Here is a 17,980-nt window from a genome sequence, read left to right as displayed (position 1 = left end):
ACGTCTGCATCCAAAGTTCCAGTCTCTGCTTGTTTCTTGAGTTTCATCATCATCTCTTTCCACTTTGAATTATAGTTTTCTGGTTGTGCTTAAGTATATGGGCCTTAACTGTGTTGTTCTGAAATACCTATTCAAATCTGTTACTCTCAATCCACCCTGTTCTACTGGAAGAATAAGCTTATCCCACTTGACTCTTGCTGTCTTTCCTCCCAGATAAAATCCTTCAGCTCTTTAATAATTACTGTCCACAACTTCTCCACTGATTGATAAAAATATAAAACCAAACCAAATGAACGTTTGTCTGTGCAGCCAATATAAAACTAGTAAAACCAGAAGAAATGGCTCACTTAGTTGATAAAAATAATGCCTGACCTGTGTATATAAGACTAAAGGGAACAAAAATATTTTAACTGCTTGTATCTCACTATCAGTATCAATATAACAGAGCTTCCATTTTCTCAGTTTTTGCATTATCTTTTGTTTAGTCTCTTCCCACATTTCCTTAGCTGCCACACCACAATAATTTTTAATCCATATTCATAAATACTTAATTTTATCATGTCCCCATAAATATGGATATTGCTGAACCAATTCATATGTAGATGCATAATTTATACCTATTGCCTTCGTTTTTGGATAATTAATTTTGTATCCTGAAAAGATGTGAAACTGTCTCAGTATGTTCTACAGCACTGTAATGTCCCTTTTTGGTTTTGTCAGGTATAAAATAATGTCATCTGCAAACAAAGATTATCAGCGAGGATACCACACACTTTAATTTTTGCCTCCAATCCCTCATATATCCTCCTAATCAACATTATAATTTTTATCAGGGAATGCAAATGCTTCCATTGCTCTTCTCATAACGTCCCAGCTTGCTCTGTCAGATGCTTTCTCTGCATCAAGACCTAACAACAACAGTGGTATTTTTTACATTCTGCTACCCTCTGGATCATCGGTGTTCTGTTAATGTTGTCAAATATTGCCTCCTCTCCATAAAACCACATTGATTCATACCCATCAATTTAATTTTGGCATCCCTTTTGCCATTATAGACATAAACACTTTATAGTCATGATTTAGTATTAAAATTGGCTTGTATGAAGCTGGATCTGATGGGTCTTTACCCTCTTTAGGTATTACAGCTACCACTGCTTTCTTCCAGGATGTTGGTATTTCTCCTCTTAAAATACTATTAAACAAACCTCGATCTTTATCAGTTTTTTCCCTCCTAGCTTCCAAACTTTCAGAGGAATACCATCTGTAAATTGGTTATACATCACCATTTTTAACTCATCCCCTCCCATCCTAATTGAGCCTCTTCTACCACTAACCTTGGCATATTTAATTCTTCAATAAACATTTCCATTTATACCACTTTTTGATTTCCATACTTCTCTGCTTTATACAGACTTTCATAGAATTTCCAAAATATTCTAATACTTCTACAGGATCCCTTGTTATAGGCTTCCTAGGCTTGGTAACAGCCCTTTGTACTTTCTGTTATCTTAGTCATTGTGCTAAAAGTTATTGTGCTTTAGAGCTATCATCAAAAACAGTTGCTCTACAGTAGTCTTTCTAAACTCATGCATATTATTGAGGTGTAATCCCTTATTTTCTGTTTAGCATTCTACAGTTGCTCCTCCTTTTGTTCTGTGAGATTCCCCCCTATTTGCAATATTTTAACATTTGCCAGTCCCTCTAAATAATGTTACTTCTTAACCATATCTCCCTTTCTTTTATTTCCACCCTATTTTCAAAATCCACTTTAAATTTATCCCACTCCCTAGCTATATTTTCAAAATAAATTTCTGTTTTCTCTAATAGCTCCTGAATACCGATTCCTTAAATTCCTCTCTTTTCAACAGATAGGTGGGAAAGCACCAGTGTTTCATTTTATTTCATTACCCTGTGTTTTTATTTTAATTATTATTGGTGCATGATCTGAAATAGTTATTGGGTGCATGTCAAGACCTTCAGTTAAATGTACATGTTCCTGTGAAATATAAATTCTGTCTAGCCTAGCCCAGTTTTTGTATCTTGGGGAATATGTAAATTCACTCCAAGCTCCTAGTACTGAATTCACATCTTCCATGCCAAATATTTTCATAAATTTCTTTACAAATCTAACCTTCTTTGTTATACTTACCTTTCTGGCCACCCAGGCACATCTTCACTACTGCAGATCAAATTCCAGTACCTACCTATATGTAATATTCCTTGAGGAAAGCTGATTATTTCTCCCACAATTTTCTTAATCTCTATTACAGCAGTTTTTGGTGGAATATAAATACATACCAGTGTAATCCATCTCCCATGCCAGTAGCCCCTTAGTACTACAAATCTACCATTATTGTCTTTTTTATTCTCTTCTATTAATATTGGAGCTCCTCTTGCAAATAATATAAGTATTCTTCTCTTCCTTTGCCCCGGGTATTGCACTGAATAATCATCCTGAAAACCTTTCTTTATCAAATTCACATGTTCAGTTCTTTCCAAGTGTGTCTCCTGTAGCATAGCTGTTTGTAATCTACATTTTTAAATATAGTTCACTACTTTTTTTTTGTATTTATCTGTGGAACAATTAACATTTAATGACATTATAGAAAGCATCATATTCTTGAGAGATTGTTATTCCCACTTGATATGTATATCATCTTATGTTACATGCAAATACTGTATGGCAGGTTAATCTTTTATACAGTTGATTCTTGTCATCTCCATTTGAGCCTGTCACATCTTACAGAACTTTTTGTTTTATTGAAAAGCCTTAAACAAAAATACACCCCCAATATCCTCTTAAAATCTTTTAACTTAATAGTAACACTAGCACACAAAACTATGTACATCTTCAAATATTGAAGTTTTACCCTCCTAATAGGAACAGATGTTCCAAACTGATAGCCACATACACAGAATCCAGTGTAACCTAAAAGAAAAGTTATCTATGCTAAGATGCATGGTATAATCTGTATTAGTAAGTGCTGACTGGTACTGTCTTGTCTTTTATAGCTCTATCATCTGGGAAAATACTTGACTGTTTTCAGAAAACATTTTGTCCAAGCCATTTCTCTTTATCAGATTGTCAGAGACATGAGAACCAGACACAAACTATTTACTAGAAAAGAAGCCTTATACTATTCAATATTAATTTTCATTTACTTGCTTTCTCTTAAAACTTATTATTAGATTAAGCTAATGGCCTTAACCCTGTCATTCTGCTATGCAAGAATGAGAAAAAGTACATCAATTGTTTTCTTTTGTCATTTTTTTATCAGACTTTTCTTCTTTCTTTACATTCCAGTGCCTACATTTCTTAAAACTGAACAAGGAGAGAGAGAGAGAGAGAGAGAGAGAGAGAAAAAAAAAAACAGGAGCACCTGTTTACATTAGTAACCCCCTTACACTTGAAAAAAAATAACTGAGAAAAACTTTACTTTATAGTGCACAAAGAAAATCATGCACTATAAAATATTACTTTTAAGAAAATTTGATTTACTTAGTTACCTTTCTCCCTGCTCTTTCCCTCTCCTGAATATTTTTTCTGAATATTAATGACGTGACGTAGGGCATATACTTTAGAGTCCCCTGCAAGTTCAGTAGAGTCCAAAAAATTCCAATATTTCCAGATTTTCTTGTTCTGTCACGTTTATTGCTTTTTAATCCCACATTTGTCATTTTCCAAGTTACTGATTTTATTCTCCAAATGTTAATGACATGAAGCAGGGCATGAGCTTCAGAGTCCCCTATAAGTTTAACAAAGTCCAAGAAAGTCCAGTATTTCCTGATTTACTTGTGCTATTCCTGTTCATCTCCTTCTCCCAAACCCTGTCTCTGCTTCATTTCCAGTGTACTCTCGAGTCTTCTATTCAAAGCTTGTGCCTTTTTCCTCTCTTCCACAAGCATTTTCCATTGAGACACTGGTAAAAGTTTCACTGGCACACTCTCTTTGATCTTTATTACCAGATGAAGAAAAGGCAGAATCTCCTTCTGTTTCACATCACTTTTTATTGGACACACTTTTGTATTTCTTCCTTAGCATTTATTTCATCAAAAATTGATTGTGTTCCTCCAGGGGGAAATATTTTGAAGATAGCTGGGTACAGCAGTTTGAATCTCATGCTTGCTTCACAACATTCCCTGAATAATTGGATACATTTACTCCTCTTCTGCCTGGTGTAAGAGTTGTCATTCTCCAGAAACACACTGCTGTCTCCCACTTTTAGTACTTTGTCCTTCTGCCACAGTTTTGTCAGAATCAACTCCTTCTGCTGTAAGATTGCATATTTACTATTAAAGTTCTAGGTTGTTTTCTCATAGCCAGGTTTGGAGTATGCACACAATGTGCCCTTTCAGTTAACAATTCCTGTTGTGGAGTACCAGTCCAGTTGCTGATTTGTGCTTTCTTAAAATTAATGCAGTCTGTTCCTTCCAGCTTCTCAGGTAAAGTACATCTCAGATTTTCCCTACATGCTGTGTTCTCTAATTCTGTTATTTTTTTGAAACTGCTCTTCTTGTGCAGTCACATATCCAGCCAGCTTTTTCTTTATTTTGACCTCTGAGTCTTGCAGTTTTATCACCTTACCTGAATATCTGTTTAAAGCTTCTTCCATTTTTTTTTCCAGCTGTTTATTGTTTGAGTTTATATACTCCATCAGTGTTTCATTTATTTTAGTCAGGTCTCTGTGCAATTGCCTTATACTTTCCTCTAGGTTACTGGAAGTCATCCCAGGAGCTTGCACTGCTTTTTGTTGAACAGCTACAGTAGTTTTTCTCAGTCGGTGTTTTTTAATCACTTTTTTAGCTGATTTTCCTTCGGGTCCTCTGTATTTCTTTTTCCTGGCATCCATGCAGTGCACTTACTAGACAGTTACTGAAATTTAACCAGAAGTCTAGGTTCACTGGCTTCCTCTGCTAAGTTTCTGTTTTCACACTGAGAGAGCTTGAGTTAAGTTGTTACTCAATGTGCAGCCGTCTTGGAAGTTGGTTAGCCTGCATCTTTATTACAGTCTTTATTAGTGCATGATCTGAAGTAGTTATCTGATGTGTGTTAAGTTTTTAATAACATACCCATGCTGTTGTGAAATATAACTTCTGTCCAGTCTAATCCAGCTATTGTACCTTGGGGAATAATATGCAAAGTTAGTCTGGGTTTATGCATGTAATTTCATGTCTTCTATCCCAAACATTCTCATATCTTTCTTCAGAAATCTGCCTTCCTTTGTTCTATTTTCCTTTCCAGGTCCTCCTTGTATATCTTCATTATTTGTATATAGAGTTCAAGTCCTCACCTCTGATTAGAATTCACTGATGGAAGCTAGTTATCTTGCCACAATTTTCTTAAGTTCCTTAATAGTAGTTTTAGGTGGAATATAAATACAAGCCAGTGTAATCCTTCTTCCCTGCCAGCAACCCCTTATTACCACAAATTTACCATTGTTGTCTTTCTTCTCCCCCTTTCCCTTTATCCCTGATATTCTACTGCATGATCATTCTGAAATCCTTCCTTTGCTAAATTCACGTTAATTTTTATATTAGGGTGTTTCCTATAACATTGCTATTTGTATCCTATAGTTCTTAATATAATGCAGTAGTCTTTGCCTTTTGTCTGTACCTGCAGTGCCATTCACATTCCATGAGGTGACTGATAGCAGCCATTATAAAAAGATGGTATTAGTTTCACATGTTCTCTACATAAGTTTTACTTGCAACTTACATACACACATTAATGTTTGACAAACTATTGTTATATGCAGTTGCAGATTCTCATCTCTGTTTGAACCAATGTCACATTTTTACAAAGATTTTGTTTCAATAAAAATATGCAAAAACTGTACATTTTTACCGCCAACCCCTTTTAACTTCCAGCAAATGCAGACAACTATATACACATTTTCCAGAAAGGAAAGTTAGCCATCTGTAAATGGATAGCTACCCCAGATAGACAGCTGCACCCATTGGCTTTATCCATTTTAAAGTTAGATTTAATCATGCTGAAAATGCATGTTGGAGCCTGTGTTCCATCCTGCACCTATGTCATCCATCTCACTTCCCACCCAGCTTTGAAAACAATTTGCATCCTCTCACTTAACTGATTTTTAGCCTTAAGAAAAATTGCCCTGGCTACCATTAAATGAATGGATTTTGCATTGCTGTGATTTATATCAAAGGGATGTTACCAGAAATGTATTTGCTTGTCTTCCCTTCAGTGTATCATATTTAGTCTCACTGAAGTGTTTGTCACTTCCTCTGCAAGTACTAGTTTTAATGTTTTCTTATCAGGTGTCTCAAGGTTCACAGTTCAGCCATTTTCTGATTAATTGCCTATGCCTGCAGACAGTTTATCTGCAACTGCAACCATCTGCTGGCAGATAAAAAAAAAGACGATCTAAGAGTTCTGGAGTTGCATGGCATAACTCGTCTGAAATGCTGCATGATTTTAGTGAAAACTTCTACCATTATGCATAACACAAGAGGGAGCCATCATAGTTTAATACACACATGTAATAGCTCACTTCAACTTCTTCCCAGATCACAATCTTATGCACCTTGTATCTATTCTTTATCTATTTGCAGTATGAATTCCAGTTACATTGTAGTTGGTAATGAAAAAAAGAGAAGTGTTTTCTTTACCATTATTAGCAGTCACTGATAAAACACTCTATCTCAAATTTAAAGTACCTCTGCATACTTTACAGAAGTACTTTTCAAGAAATTTATAATACACAAACCCGCGGTGGTGGTGCTGCGAGTGGCGTTGTCGCCTCACAGTAAGACGCTGTCCGGTTCGATTCTCAGCTAGAGCGTCCTCTGCGTGGAGACATGCGTGAATGGGCGTACCTTTGTTGAAGGTTGTGCATCAGGGCTGGTAACTCGGCACGTAAAAATCAACTACGAATCATTAGCGGACCGGAGTTCCGCTGTGGCGACCCGTAACCGGGAAAAGCCAAAACACACAACAACTAAAAAAAGAAAAAATATTTTTATTTGGTTACAATTTAAGTTCCTTTGTTATCCTTCCAAAATTAATAATGAAATGGAAATTATACTTTAAAGTCCTCACATCAGTTTGACAACTTCCAGTCTTTTTTTTTCTGTTCCTTCCACTTCCTGCTAACACATAGTTTTCATGTCCAAACTGCATTCTTTGGAGATGACTTTGAAGTTCATCCATTTACTTCCTCCTTTCCCATTCTTCCTGGCTTTCTTTTTCATCATCTTGACCATCTTACACAAGTATGTGGTTTTATTTCTAAGATACTCCTATTTTTTTTTCTGTTGCTCAATCATTGTCCTTTAGAGCATTGGAAAAGGTTTTATTGGCAAATTCTGTCTATGAACTGTACCATTATCAGAAGAATGAGATGTAGAATCCACGTCAATCTGGTGGTTCACTTTTTGCTGGGTTAACTTTTTATTTCCTCCTTTACTTTTTCTCGATCCAAATATGTCTCTGCTCCTTCAGGGAAAAAAAAAATCTGACAACAGCTGAGTATAGCAAGTTAAATTTCACAGCTGCCTCTCAGCACCCTCTGATTGCAAGTATAAGCTCTCTCTTTTGCCTAGTGTACAATGAGTAATCATTTTCCACGGACACTTCAGTGTCTCCAGTTGATAATACTTTACCTTTCTTCCAAATTTTTGTCAGAAGCGGCTTTTTTCTGCTGATGTGACTACATCATTTCTGTAGGTCTTGGCTTATTTCTGATGGGCAAAGTTGGGGCATTACAGTGTGCCCTTTCTAATAACCAGTCCTACTGTGGAGTACCGGGGGTCTATTTGCTATTTGTACTTTCATAAAATGAATACAGCATGTTCCTTCTAGTTTCTCTGATGCAGTAATAAATCTCAGGTTTTCTCTGCATTCTCTGTCTTTCAGCTCTACTGCTTTATGAATGTTATTTTTGAGGAGCCTCATATGCAGTCAGTCTTTCCACCATTTCATCCTGTAATTAATGCAGTTGTATTTGCTCATCTGAATAGCTGCTTAAAGCTTCATTTATTCTTTCCGACCTTTTTTGGCATTTGATTGCATATATCTGAATGCATTTATTTTTTCCTCTTAATTACTGGAAGCTATCTCCTTTACTGAGGCTGACACCTAATTTGCTTTTTGTTGAACAGCTACAAGGCTGCTCCTCAGCAGAGTTTTTTATTTTCTTTTTCTAGTTTATTTTCTCTTACTTTCCTGATTCCTTTGCTGTTAATATCCACACAATGTAGTGATCACCAGTAACTGAATTTACCCATATAAATTGTATTGTTGACTGCTTTCAAAAGTTTCTGTTGTCTCACAATTAGAACTCTAATCAACATGTTGATCAGTGCACAGCCATCTTGGAAGTCTCCATACATCTCTTTTCAGTTCTGAAAATTAAAAGACAGAGATGAGTAAGTAGTTAGCTTGTATTAAAAATAAGGAGTTATGGTTGGAAGAATGGTTAAAGAGAAGAAAAAGAATGGAGGAAAAACAATTGAATTATATGGTTTGTATAGAATGTGTATACATTGAGTTGTAATATGTTGTGAACAAGACTTTAACAATAAAGCACCCCTACTTTTTTCTGTAAACTGCCATATAGTCTTTTACATCCCACTGGATTAGCACTATCTCAGGCATATGAGACCTTGGGTTAAGGTCTCATCCAAAGGACTGCAAACTCAAAAGTACAGTAGCTTCCTTATGCTGCACAAAGTTTATGTATTTGAATAGTAAATGTAAGCACCTGATTTGGGAATAAAACCCCACAGTCTTCTGGTCTTCCAGCATCAAAAGACAAGCATGCTACCTGTTAAGCCACTGACACTGCTACGAAGTATTGGGAGTGATGTAGTTTTTTTCTACTTTCCAGTTTTTTTTTAAATTATTTATTTTTTATTTAGAGTTTGATGTTGAAACAAACTGTGTACATTTTGTAAGCTGATATTTGAAATCCTGAAAAGTCATTTCATTATGGGTGAGGTAATGAACAAAAATGCCAGTCTGAGTATTCCTTAATTTCCAGCAGGTTTATTGTTTTGTTGATTGTATTGATTAATTAATAATTCCAAAAACTCAAGCCCTTGCATGTCTGACAGGCAAAGGCTTGAGTTTATGGAATTATTAATTAATCAATCAATAAATCATCAAAACAATAAACCTGCTGAAATTTAAGGAATACTCGGACTGGCATCTTTGTTCATTTCTTCAGTTTGTTTGGTTTTGTTTTTTGGTTTTACAAGTGTTTAGCGTGTACGATGGCCAGTGGGAGTTGCCCTATTTCCCAATCTTTGTTTTCCAAAGAAAGAAACTTGAATGGAGCAGGAGGCTCTACAGCAGAGGCGAATGCCGATGCTATCCTCACTGCTCTGATCCAGCAGCTTACTAAGAGAGTGGATGACCTGTCGAGGAGAATTTCCAGACTGGACACCACACATATTGCTTCTGGAAGTTCAGCTAGGATGACTAACACCTCAGGTATGCCAGAATACAATATGACATATGCCAGTGTTTCATCGGCATCACTGAGTAATTATTTGAATGAGCAACCTGAAGCAAGCCAAGCCACAAATTCGTTAGTCGGAAATATTGCTGCAGAAAGGACTGTTTTCCATCAACTCCCTCCTGGTAATCCAACTATTTCGCTGGTTCTGGACTATTTAAAAGAATCTACTGGCTTGGCAGGCTTTGGTACAACTACTACTTCAGTTTCTGATTTAAGTGAAGCAACTCAAATAACTTTGCTGTTGAACTTGAAAACATTTGATCAGAAACTGTTGAAATACAAAAAAACTACAATTAGAAGTATTATACTTCAGTGAATGTATTCAAAGCAAACTGGTGCCAAAAGAGTTATGCCAATGGTGCTACCCTGTGGGTTTAATTAAAAACTCTGCCTTTCACAAATAACTCATTTGCATGTTTGACAGGCAAGGGCTTGAGTTTTTGGAATAATTAATTAATCAATACAAACAACAAAACCTGCTGGAAGTTTAGGAATACTCGGATTGGCATTTTTGTTCATTTCTTCAGTTTGTTTGGTTTTGATTATGGATGAGGTACTGAATCATTTGATGTTTGTTTTAAATAAAATAAATAGCAAAAGTATTCCACAGGAGAAGCAGCGTTCCTAATAAAAAGCAGCAAGTCAATCAGTGTAGGAACACTTCGGCTGGCGTCTCAAAAAGCTATCCAGCAATGTAGTTCAGCCAAAAATAAAGAATCCAACGACTCAAAGGAATAACACAGGAACGTTCTTTATTCAGTTAGCGCTTTCACCCAACAAGGGCTTCCTCAGACTGTACAAAAAACAAGCTAGCACAGTCCTTTATATAGCCAGCCAATGACATCAATAAAACAATTAATCAATTTTAAAAACAATCAAACTATCATTATTTAAGGCATTTTCCTTTTATAAAGCAAAATATTAATTATAATGTTTCCTAATCAGAATCAATCTACATCTATATAAAATATGTATGTATTTAATAGCAAATGAATATATATACTGTATTTAAAACATTTAAAAACTGACTCACTATTATTTCAGTACTAATACCTGTCATTCACAATTCATCCACAAGATGGTACTATATCACATAATAAATATTGAATGTTAAAAAAACAATAATAATAGTCTACATTTATATAAAATAGATGTATATGTGTATATAAAAAATTAAATATACATATACATTTAAATTTATTGAACCTTATACATTAAATGTTTCATTTTTCAGCAAATGCTTAAAATTAATGAATGGTACTATAACACATGATGGATCTTTAGTGCTATAATATATATAAGGTCATATTTCATAAATGCATATTGTTTTCTCAGACCATAACTCTTTTAAAATATGTGCATGCCTGCAAGCTAACTGTACTACCTACAAAATTATCTTTACTACCTACAAAATAATATGAATAAGAGCCTTAATACATTCTAGAGTTTCAACCCTCTTCCTGGTCTCCTTTTCTTTAAAAATGGATGTAAGCTGACTTTGTCATTAAGACCAGGTGGATGGTCAGCCTTACATCTAATAATCCATTTAGTTTCCATTTCCAGGGTAAGGGTTTCTAGGTCCCCTCCCCTAGAAGTAAAATTTATAGTTTGTATAACAAAGAAACTAAATTTATGTGTGTTGCCCCTCACTTTTTGATGTTTGGCTAGGGCATTACGCTCATCACCTATCCTCATGCTGTAATCATGCTCCCTAATCCTTTCTCTTAACTGTCTGTTTGTTTTACCAATGTAAAACGCTGTACAGGAGCAACACTGGGCTAAATAGATAACATTCTCTGTTCTGCATGTAGTGCCAGTGAAGAAGTTGAATACTCTACCTGAAACCGGTAGTCTACATTACTTGAATTTGAGAAAGATATTAATGGACTCACAGACTTCTTATGCTTTACTATGAATTATTCCAAGGTATTTGTGTCTTTCTTGGATGTTAATATAATGAGGTTACCAAATGGTATTGTTAATACGTCAGTGCATAGGAAAGAGTGTTTTAGGAACACTTTATTACATAGAACTAGTATGCACCCCAAACATATATTTGACAATGTGATTAAAGGCCAGATCATGAGAGCCTCAAGACTCAATCCCACAGAGGTTGGCTTTAGAGAGGAGATAATAGGATTAAAATCTAGGTTACTGGATAGACACTATAGTGAAGTGCAAGTTGATCAAACCATATTGGATGTTCGAGAAATGAGAGATACAAGAGCTCGACCATATTTCTCTAGCCTTATGAATATAGGAATACATGAGACTTGTGATACAAAAGAGATACAACACAGGGATACATTTGTTAGCCTACCATTGTTTTATACGAGTGACGTATATGATATTAGAGCTGTTGTAGAAAAACATTGGCATGTTTTAGGCATAGACAATTAAATTAGTAATTTGGTTGGTGGGAGACCAAGATTTTGTTATAAGAATAAGATAAATTTGAAAAGAATGTTATGCCATAAGACTCGATGTGAGCAGACCACACATTTTACTAACACAATTCCTTGTCAAAACTGTAACCAATGTGGCCTTATAAACACTGACACAGTATTTAAACTACCGGTTTCAGGTAGAGTATTCAACTTCTTCACTGGCACTACATGTAGAACAGAGAATGTTATCTATTTAGCCCAGTGTTGCTCCTGTACAGCGTTTTACATTGGTAAAACAAACAGACAGTTAAGAGAAAGGATTAGGGAGCATGATTACAGCATGAGGCTAGGTGATGAGCGTAATGCCCTAGCCAAACATCAAAAAGTGAGGGGCAACACACATAAATTTAGTTTCTTTGTTATACAAACTATAAATTTTACTTCTAGGGGAGGGGACCTAGAAACCCTTACCCTGGAAATGGAAACTAAATGGATTATTAGATGTAAGGCTGACCATCCACCTGGTCTTAATGACAAAGTCAGCTTACATCCATTTTTAAAGAAAAGGAGACCAGGAAGAGGGTTGAAACTCTAGAATGTATTAAGGCTCTTATTCATATTATTTTGTAGGTAGTAAAGATCATTTTGTAGGTAGTACAGTTAGCTTGCAGGCATGCACATATTTTAAAAGAGTTATGGTCTGAGAAAACAATATGCATTTATGAAATATGACCTTATATATATTATAGCACTAAAGATCCATCATGTGTTATAGTACCATTCATTAATTTTAAGCATTTGCTGAAAAATGAAACATTTAATGTATAAGGTTCAATAAATTTAAATGTATATGTATATTTAATTTTTTATATACACATATACATCTATTTTATATAAATGTAGATTATTATTATTGTTTTTTAACATTCAATATTTATTATGTGATATAGTACCATCTTGTGGATGAATTGTGAATGACAGGTATTAGTATTGAAATAATAGTGAGACAGTTTTTAAATGTTTTAAATACAGTATATATATTCATTTGCTATTAAATACATACATATTTTATATAGATGTAGATTGATTCTGATTAGGAAACATTATAATTAATATTTTGCTTTATAAAAGGAAAACGCCTTAAATAATGATAGTTTGATTGTTTTTAAAACTGATTAATTGTTTTATTGATGTCATTGGCTGGCTATATAAAGGACTGTGCTAGCTTCTTTTTTGTACAGTCTGAGGAAGCCCTTGTTGGGTGAAAGCGCTAACTGAATAAAGAACGTTCCTGTGTTATTCCTTTGAGTCGTTGGATTCTTTGAGTCGTTGGATTCTTTATTTTTGGCTGAACTACGTTGCTGGATAGCTTTTTGAGACGCCAGCCGAAGCGTTCCTACACTGATTGACTTGCTGATGTTTGTTTTAACTTTAATGTGAATTTTCATTTAGCTTATTACCACTGTAAGAATCTTAATATCTGTATATTAAGGTAGTGTTTTTTTGTGCGTATATATATATATATATATATATATATATATATATATATATATATATGTGTGTGTGTGTATATATATATATATATATATATATATATATATATATATATATGTGTGTGTGTGTGTATATATGTATACACACATACTTACACTGATATTTATTTGTGTAACATGTCTTTTAGCGGTCTTTCCTATGTTTTAAGATATGCTTGTTTAAATTTATTTCTTTGAGCTGTTGAGAGTACTTGCTTCTATTTCCTGTAGAAGTTGGTTATATTGTGTTGCTTTATATGAAAATATCTCCCTTTTGTTACTGAAAGTATACATATTTAGTATTTTTCGTCACTGAATGATGACTTCCTTGACATTGGATGGTGCTTTGCCTTTATATTGGGTGTGCTTTTCATTGTCAGTTTGTTTTATTACTCACACAAATTTTTTTTTTTAAAAAAGCAAACTATCATGTAAAATGTCAAGAATTAATTTATCAGTGATATCTATCATATCAGAAATGTCTTTTGAACTAAAGCTGCAAGTTTGTCCAGAATTTACCAAGTAAGTGCTTTGCCTTTCCTTTGTCCCTCAAGGAGGACCAGCTGGGGTTGTCATTGCTAACACTGGCTCAGCTACAGTCTGAAGAGATGTTACAGAAGATTGAGCAAATCACACACCAGATCTGAAAACCAAAGCGGCATGATGGATGTTGAGCATCTCCTGAAGCAAAGTGGGTACAGAATATTAACATCTGGAGTTAGGTTTTATCTAAAGCTGCAAGTCATCATAGGACTATTTAATCATGTGTCAGAACAGTGAGAAAACATTTTGTTATGTGGGCTTCCTGAGGTTTGTAAGGTCATGGACTTTTCTGCTCATGCAGCTTTTTCCCAAGTGTTACGACAGCCACTGTACAAACCACCATGCTCAGTTTTATAAATGTTTTTCTAAGTGAAATTGCACTGATTATTTGCGATTTGAGGTATAATATGTCTTCTCCCGTGACTTTCTATTTGCTTGCATGAAGGCAGTTAGAAGTGTTACCTGCTTTGGTTTGTTTTTCAAAAACGATAAGAACCAGTCCAGTGTATGACAGTTAAGAAAAAGAGTATTTTTCTCCCCTAGGAACTGTTGTAATAAGATCTTGCATTTAACTTTTTTTTCTACCTTCTGGTAGTATTTTTACTGTACAAGGCAACTAATCAATGTCAGACCAGTGACTATAAATGCATAAAAATATAAAGATGCAACTACAAAACTTTTTAATAATGCAGCATCATTCCTATAAATTGTTAATCTATTGTTACACAGTGAAATGAGAATTAACATTTTCCCTCTGTCTTATTTAAGGAATGTTCATGTGTAAGCAAGAAACTGTTAGCTGAAGCTCAAAAAGGAGTGTTAACCCCTCTTGTGAGAAGGGATATATTGTACAGTAGACATTGAATGACATTTTAAATAAAGTTTTGTTACATGAATCTCTTATTTCACTTTGATTTGTTTTGAGTTCCTTTGTTCACAGTGTGAAATGTGTGCTTTAAGGATAAAGAACAATGTATCTGTGGTGTGTAGAGATGCATACAGTTGTCATTCAGCTGCCAGCCTTCATCCTTCACTGGCAGTGTGTAAGCCAGATTTTTGCCAATTTCATAACATTCAAATCTGATAATGTCTTGTTCATTCTGCTGTTCTCTTGAATCAGCTCAAGTCTCCTGTAGTGATGCAGTCATTTCCTGGCTTCTGTTCCACCCCCATCTGATTATCTCTTGTGTACTTCTCCCATACCTCTCAACCTCTTAGAGCAAGAAATCTGGACAAAGCCATAAATAAAAGCAGGACAAAAGTTCAAAAATAAGGACATTTTTTTTAATTTTGCTCTTACAAACTTAGAAAGTTGATAGAATAACAGGTTTTGCATTAGCATGGATTTTCTGAAGGGTATGAAGTCTGAAACTCAAATGTCTGCCATTTTTTAACTTAAGTCTTTAATGGTTTGCCACTAATTTGTCAGAAAAATAGGGCAAAAATCTGTACAGTTGAGAGGTATGAGTCTTCTGCCTTTTGAATGCATGAGATTTCAAACAGCTGTGACATGAGCTTTGAGTTATATTTCCTGCCTTAGGGATGATTTTGTTGCCTTTAGTGAGGGTTTCCAATTTTTTCTTGGTATTATTGCTGCCTAGTTCTCCTCACCCTCTAACAGCGATGCCATTCTGCAGTGTCTGTTGTAGAGTGTAGATGGACTTGATATTCTGTCTAGGTACTACAGCTGGTTTCTGGATTGTCTCTGTAAAAGTGCACATCCTCACAGGACCACCATTCTATGTATGTGGTTTGTCTGGGTGTTTCTCATTTATATTACAATTGTAGCATTGGCACTGTATTTGATGAGCACTTCTTAACTTGCTAGTAGGATTAAAATATTTTCAAAGGTTTTCCCATTGTGATGGTTTCCATAGCCTTCCAGTTCCTGTAAGTCTTGTGATAAGGATAATAATAGATCTCATAAGAAGGGAAATCTCACTCTAAAAGAAGAGAAAGTCAAAGGAGTTTTCTTCCCCTCCTGTTTTGCTTTTTTTTCCAAAATTCCTAAGAGGGAAGACAGACCTGCTTTTCTATCAGCAATCCCTGCTGAAAAAGGGAAGAACAAAGGCAGAGGGAATGAAGACTCTAAGAACCTGAAGCTAGAGAAGCTTGAACTTTGTGACCTTTCACCTCAGGATTCAAAGCACTCACGGGAAATGCAGTTATGTTGATGTGGCAGCATCCTGCACAACAGTAACAATGGGGTCTGTTACTCTTAGAACTCATCCTATTTCAGACTATATAAAGGCACACTGCTCTTTAATGCATGTCTGGACTACAATCTGCTGTTTGGGCCATCCTCTCGCTCAAGGAGTTTTAAAAAGATTGCAGAAAAAGAGCAAGATCTGTAAATCAACTTTTACAGGCATAGGCTACTAATTTCAGCAGGAACTACCCAGCTAAATCTTACCATTGCACCCAAAAAAGACAAACAGGTCTGGCAATGGACAACAGAAAGCTCAGAAGAATTGGCAAACTAGTCGCAAAGAGAAGCCAGGGGGCTCTAAAACGTATGACTTTCAAAGGAATCAGCTGTGCATCTCGCATCCTAGGAGTGGCAAAAGTGGATTATCAAGGCAGGGATTTGGGTGTCACTGTCAACAAAAGCAAATCAAACTTGACATCATTAATGAACTTGTTTCTTTTTTTGCATCCATGTCTAGACTTCACCTTTCAGAGAGTCTTCCCCTAGGATAAAGTGTCTTATCTGATCCACATTTCTGAAACATTTTATGGCAGAAGGAAATATCCACAAGGGAGTTCCTCAGACTGTGGGATTAGATGGCATCCTGCATTCTAATGATGTCCATTGCCTGCCCCCTATGAAGCTTCTTTGGTTCCTAGGAAACAGATGGTGTTAGAATACTTATTCCTTAAAGACCACCATCCCACGGCAGATAGTGTAATGCAAGCTAAAGCAGGAGATGCCTTTCAAGGCACCCAGCTTATTATAATCCTCACCACCCACTCCTCTGACCTTGTTTGGGAGGAAGGCATGATCAGGGAACATGGGATGGCAAGATGAAAAAAGTTCATAAACATAAAGTCATAGTGGTGGTCATTCTATCTCTGAAGACCTTCAACCACACATTAAATGAGGGGGTCCTCCAAGTAGTCAGACAGCATTTATGTATACATTTTGTGCAGGCTGGTGCTGCAGGCCTGAGAAATAGCTCAGTAGGTAGACATGACTCAACAGCAAATTACATCCTCTCTAAAGAAAACATTCCAGCAGAGAGGCTAAGCAGATTTCAAGTTGACACAAACAAATGGTTGCTGTGCAGGGATAGTCTGCCTGCCAGTGTGCAGGTAATGAAGTGCACTAGAAGTAGGCCTCTTTGCCTCTGCTCTGGAAAGGCAATGAGATAGTTCTGCAGGGTGAGAACTGCAGAAGCTTGGATGATAGATGCATTCTCCCTAACTTGAACAGGTCTAATTTCAATATGCATGTCATATAACTCCCAGGATACTACTAAAAATCAAGGCGGAAAAGCCAAAAGTGATTCTAGTTGAACCCTTTTGGGGAAGATGACACTAGTTCTGTATGTTAAAGACTGCGGGAGGAAAATAGAGTGTTGCCTCCAGGCTGTGCTAGCATTTTGGGGGCCCCCTGGACACTTCCAGTCTAAGTATCACCCTGTCACAGCCACCCCTCGTATCCATCCTTGTAGCTTTTGCTGCAAACTTTTAGCAGTAGTACACACAGACTTGACCTGTAGCTACAATTCTCATACATTACAACAAACCCTTGGCCCATCTCACAAAGGGATATTTACAGTTACTGGCATTTAGATGTAACAGTGATACATTACAACAACTGTATGGACTGGACTGAACTTGGTGAAATGGCACCCTAAGCACTGCCTACTGTTTGCCACACCCCCCAAAAAAAAAAAACACAAGCACATCCTGCCCTTCTATTTGTCCCCATCTTGGGTTGCCCACACCTTGCACATTATTTTTTAATTCCATTTCTCATGTTTTGCCCTTCTCTTCAGCTTTTTCAAGAAGCCATAACTTTATATATGCT

General features: G+C 35.8%; 1 protein-coding gene across 1 annotated transcript in view; it reads left to right on the top strand.

Annotated features, from left to right (window-relative positions):
- The window catches only part of ERCC2 (ERCC excision repair 2, TFIIH core complex helicase subunit), a 2,230,202-nt gene extending 2,215,347 nt beyond the window's left edge, over positions 1 to 14,855 (top strand). Inside the window, exon 23 of the mRNA XM_044070725.1 lies at positions 13,959 to 14,855. Within this exon, the coding sequence (XP_043926660.1) occupies positions 13,959 to 14,051 (93 nt within the window). The 3' untranslated portion in view covers positions 14,052 to 14,855. The remainder of the gene's footprint in view (positions 1 to 13,958) is intronic.
- Positions 14,856 to 17,980: the final 3,125 nt, after the last annotated feature.

The sequence above is a fragment of the Protopterus annectens genome, chromosome 1.part0, assembly GCF_019279795.1.
Source record: "Protopterus annectens isolate FY-2018-M chromosome 1.part0, PAN1.0, whole genome shotgun sequence".
In the NCBI taxonomy this organism is placed as follows: domain Eukaryota; kingdom Metazoa; phylum Chordata; order Ceratodontiformes; family Protopteridae; genus Protopterus; species Protopterus annectens.
Note: the sequence above shows the minus strand (reverse complement) of the source record. Positions and strands in the feature narration are given on the sequence as shown.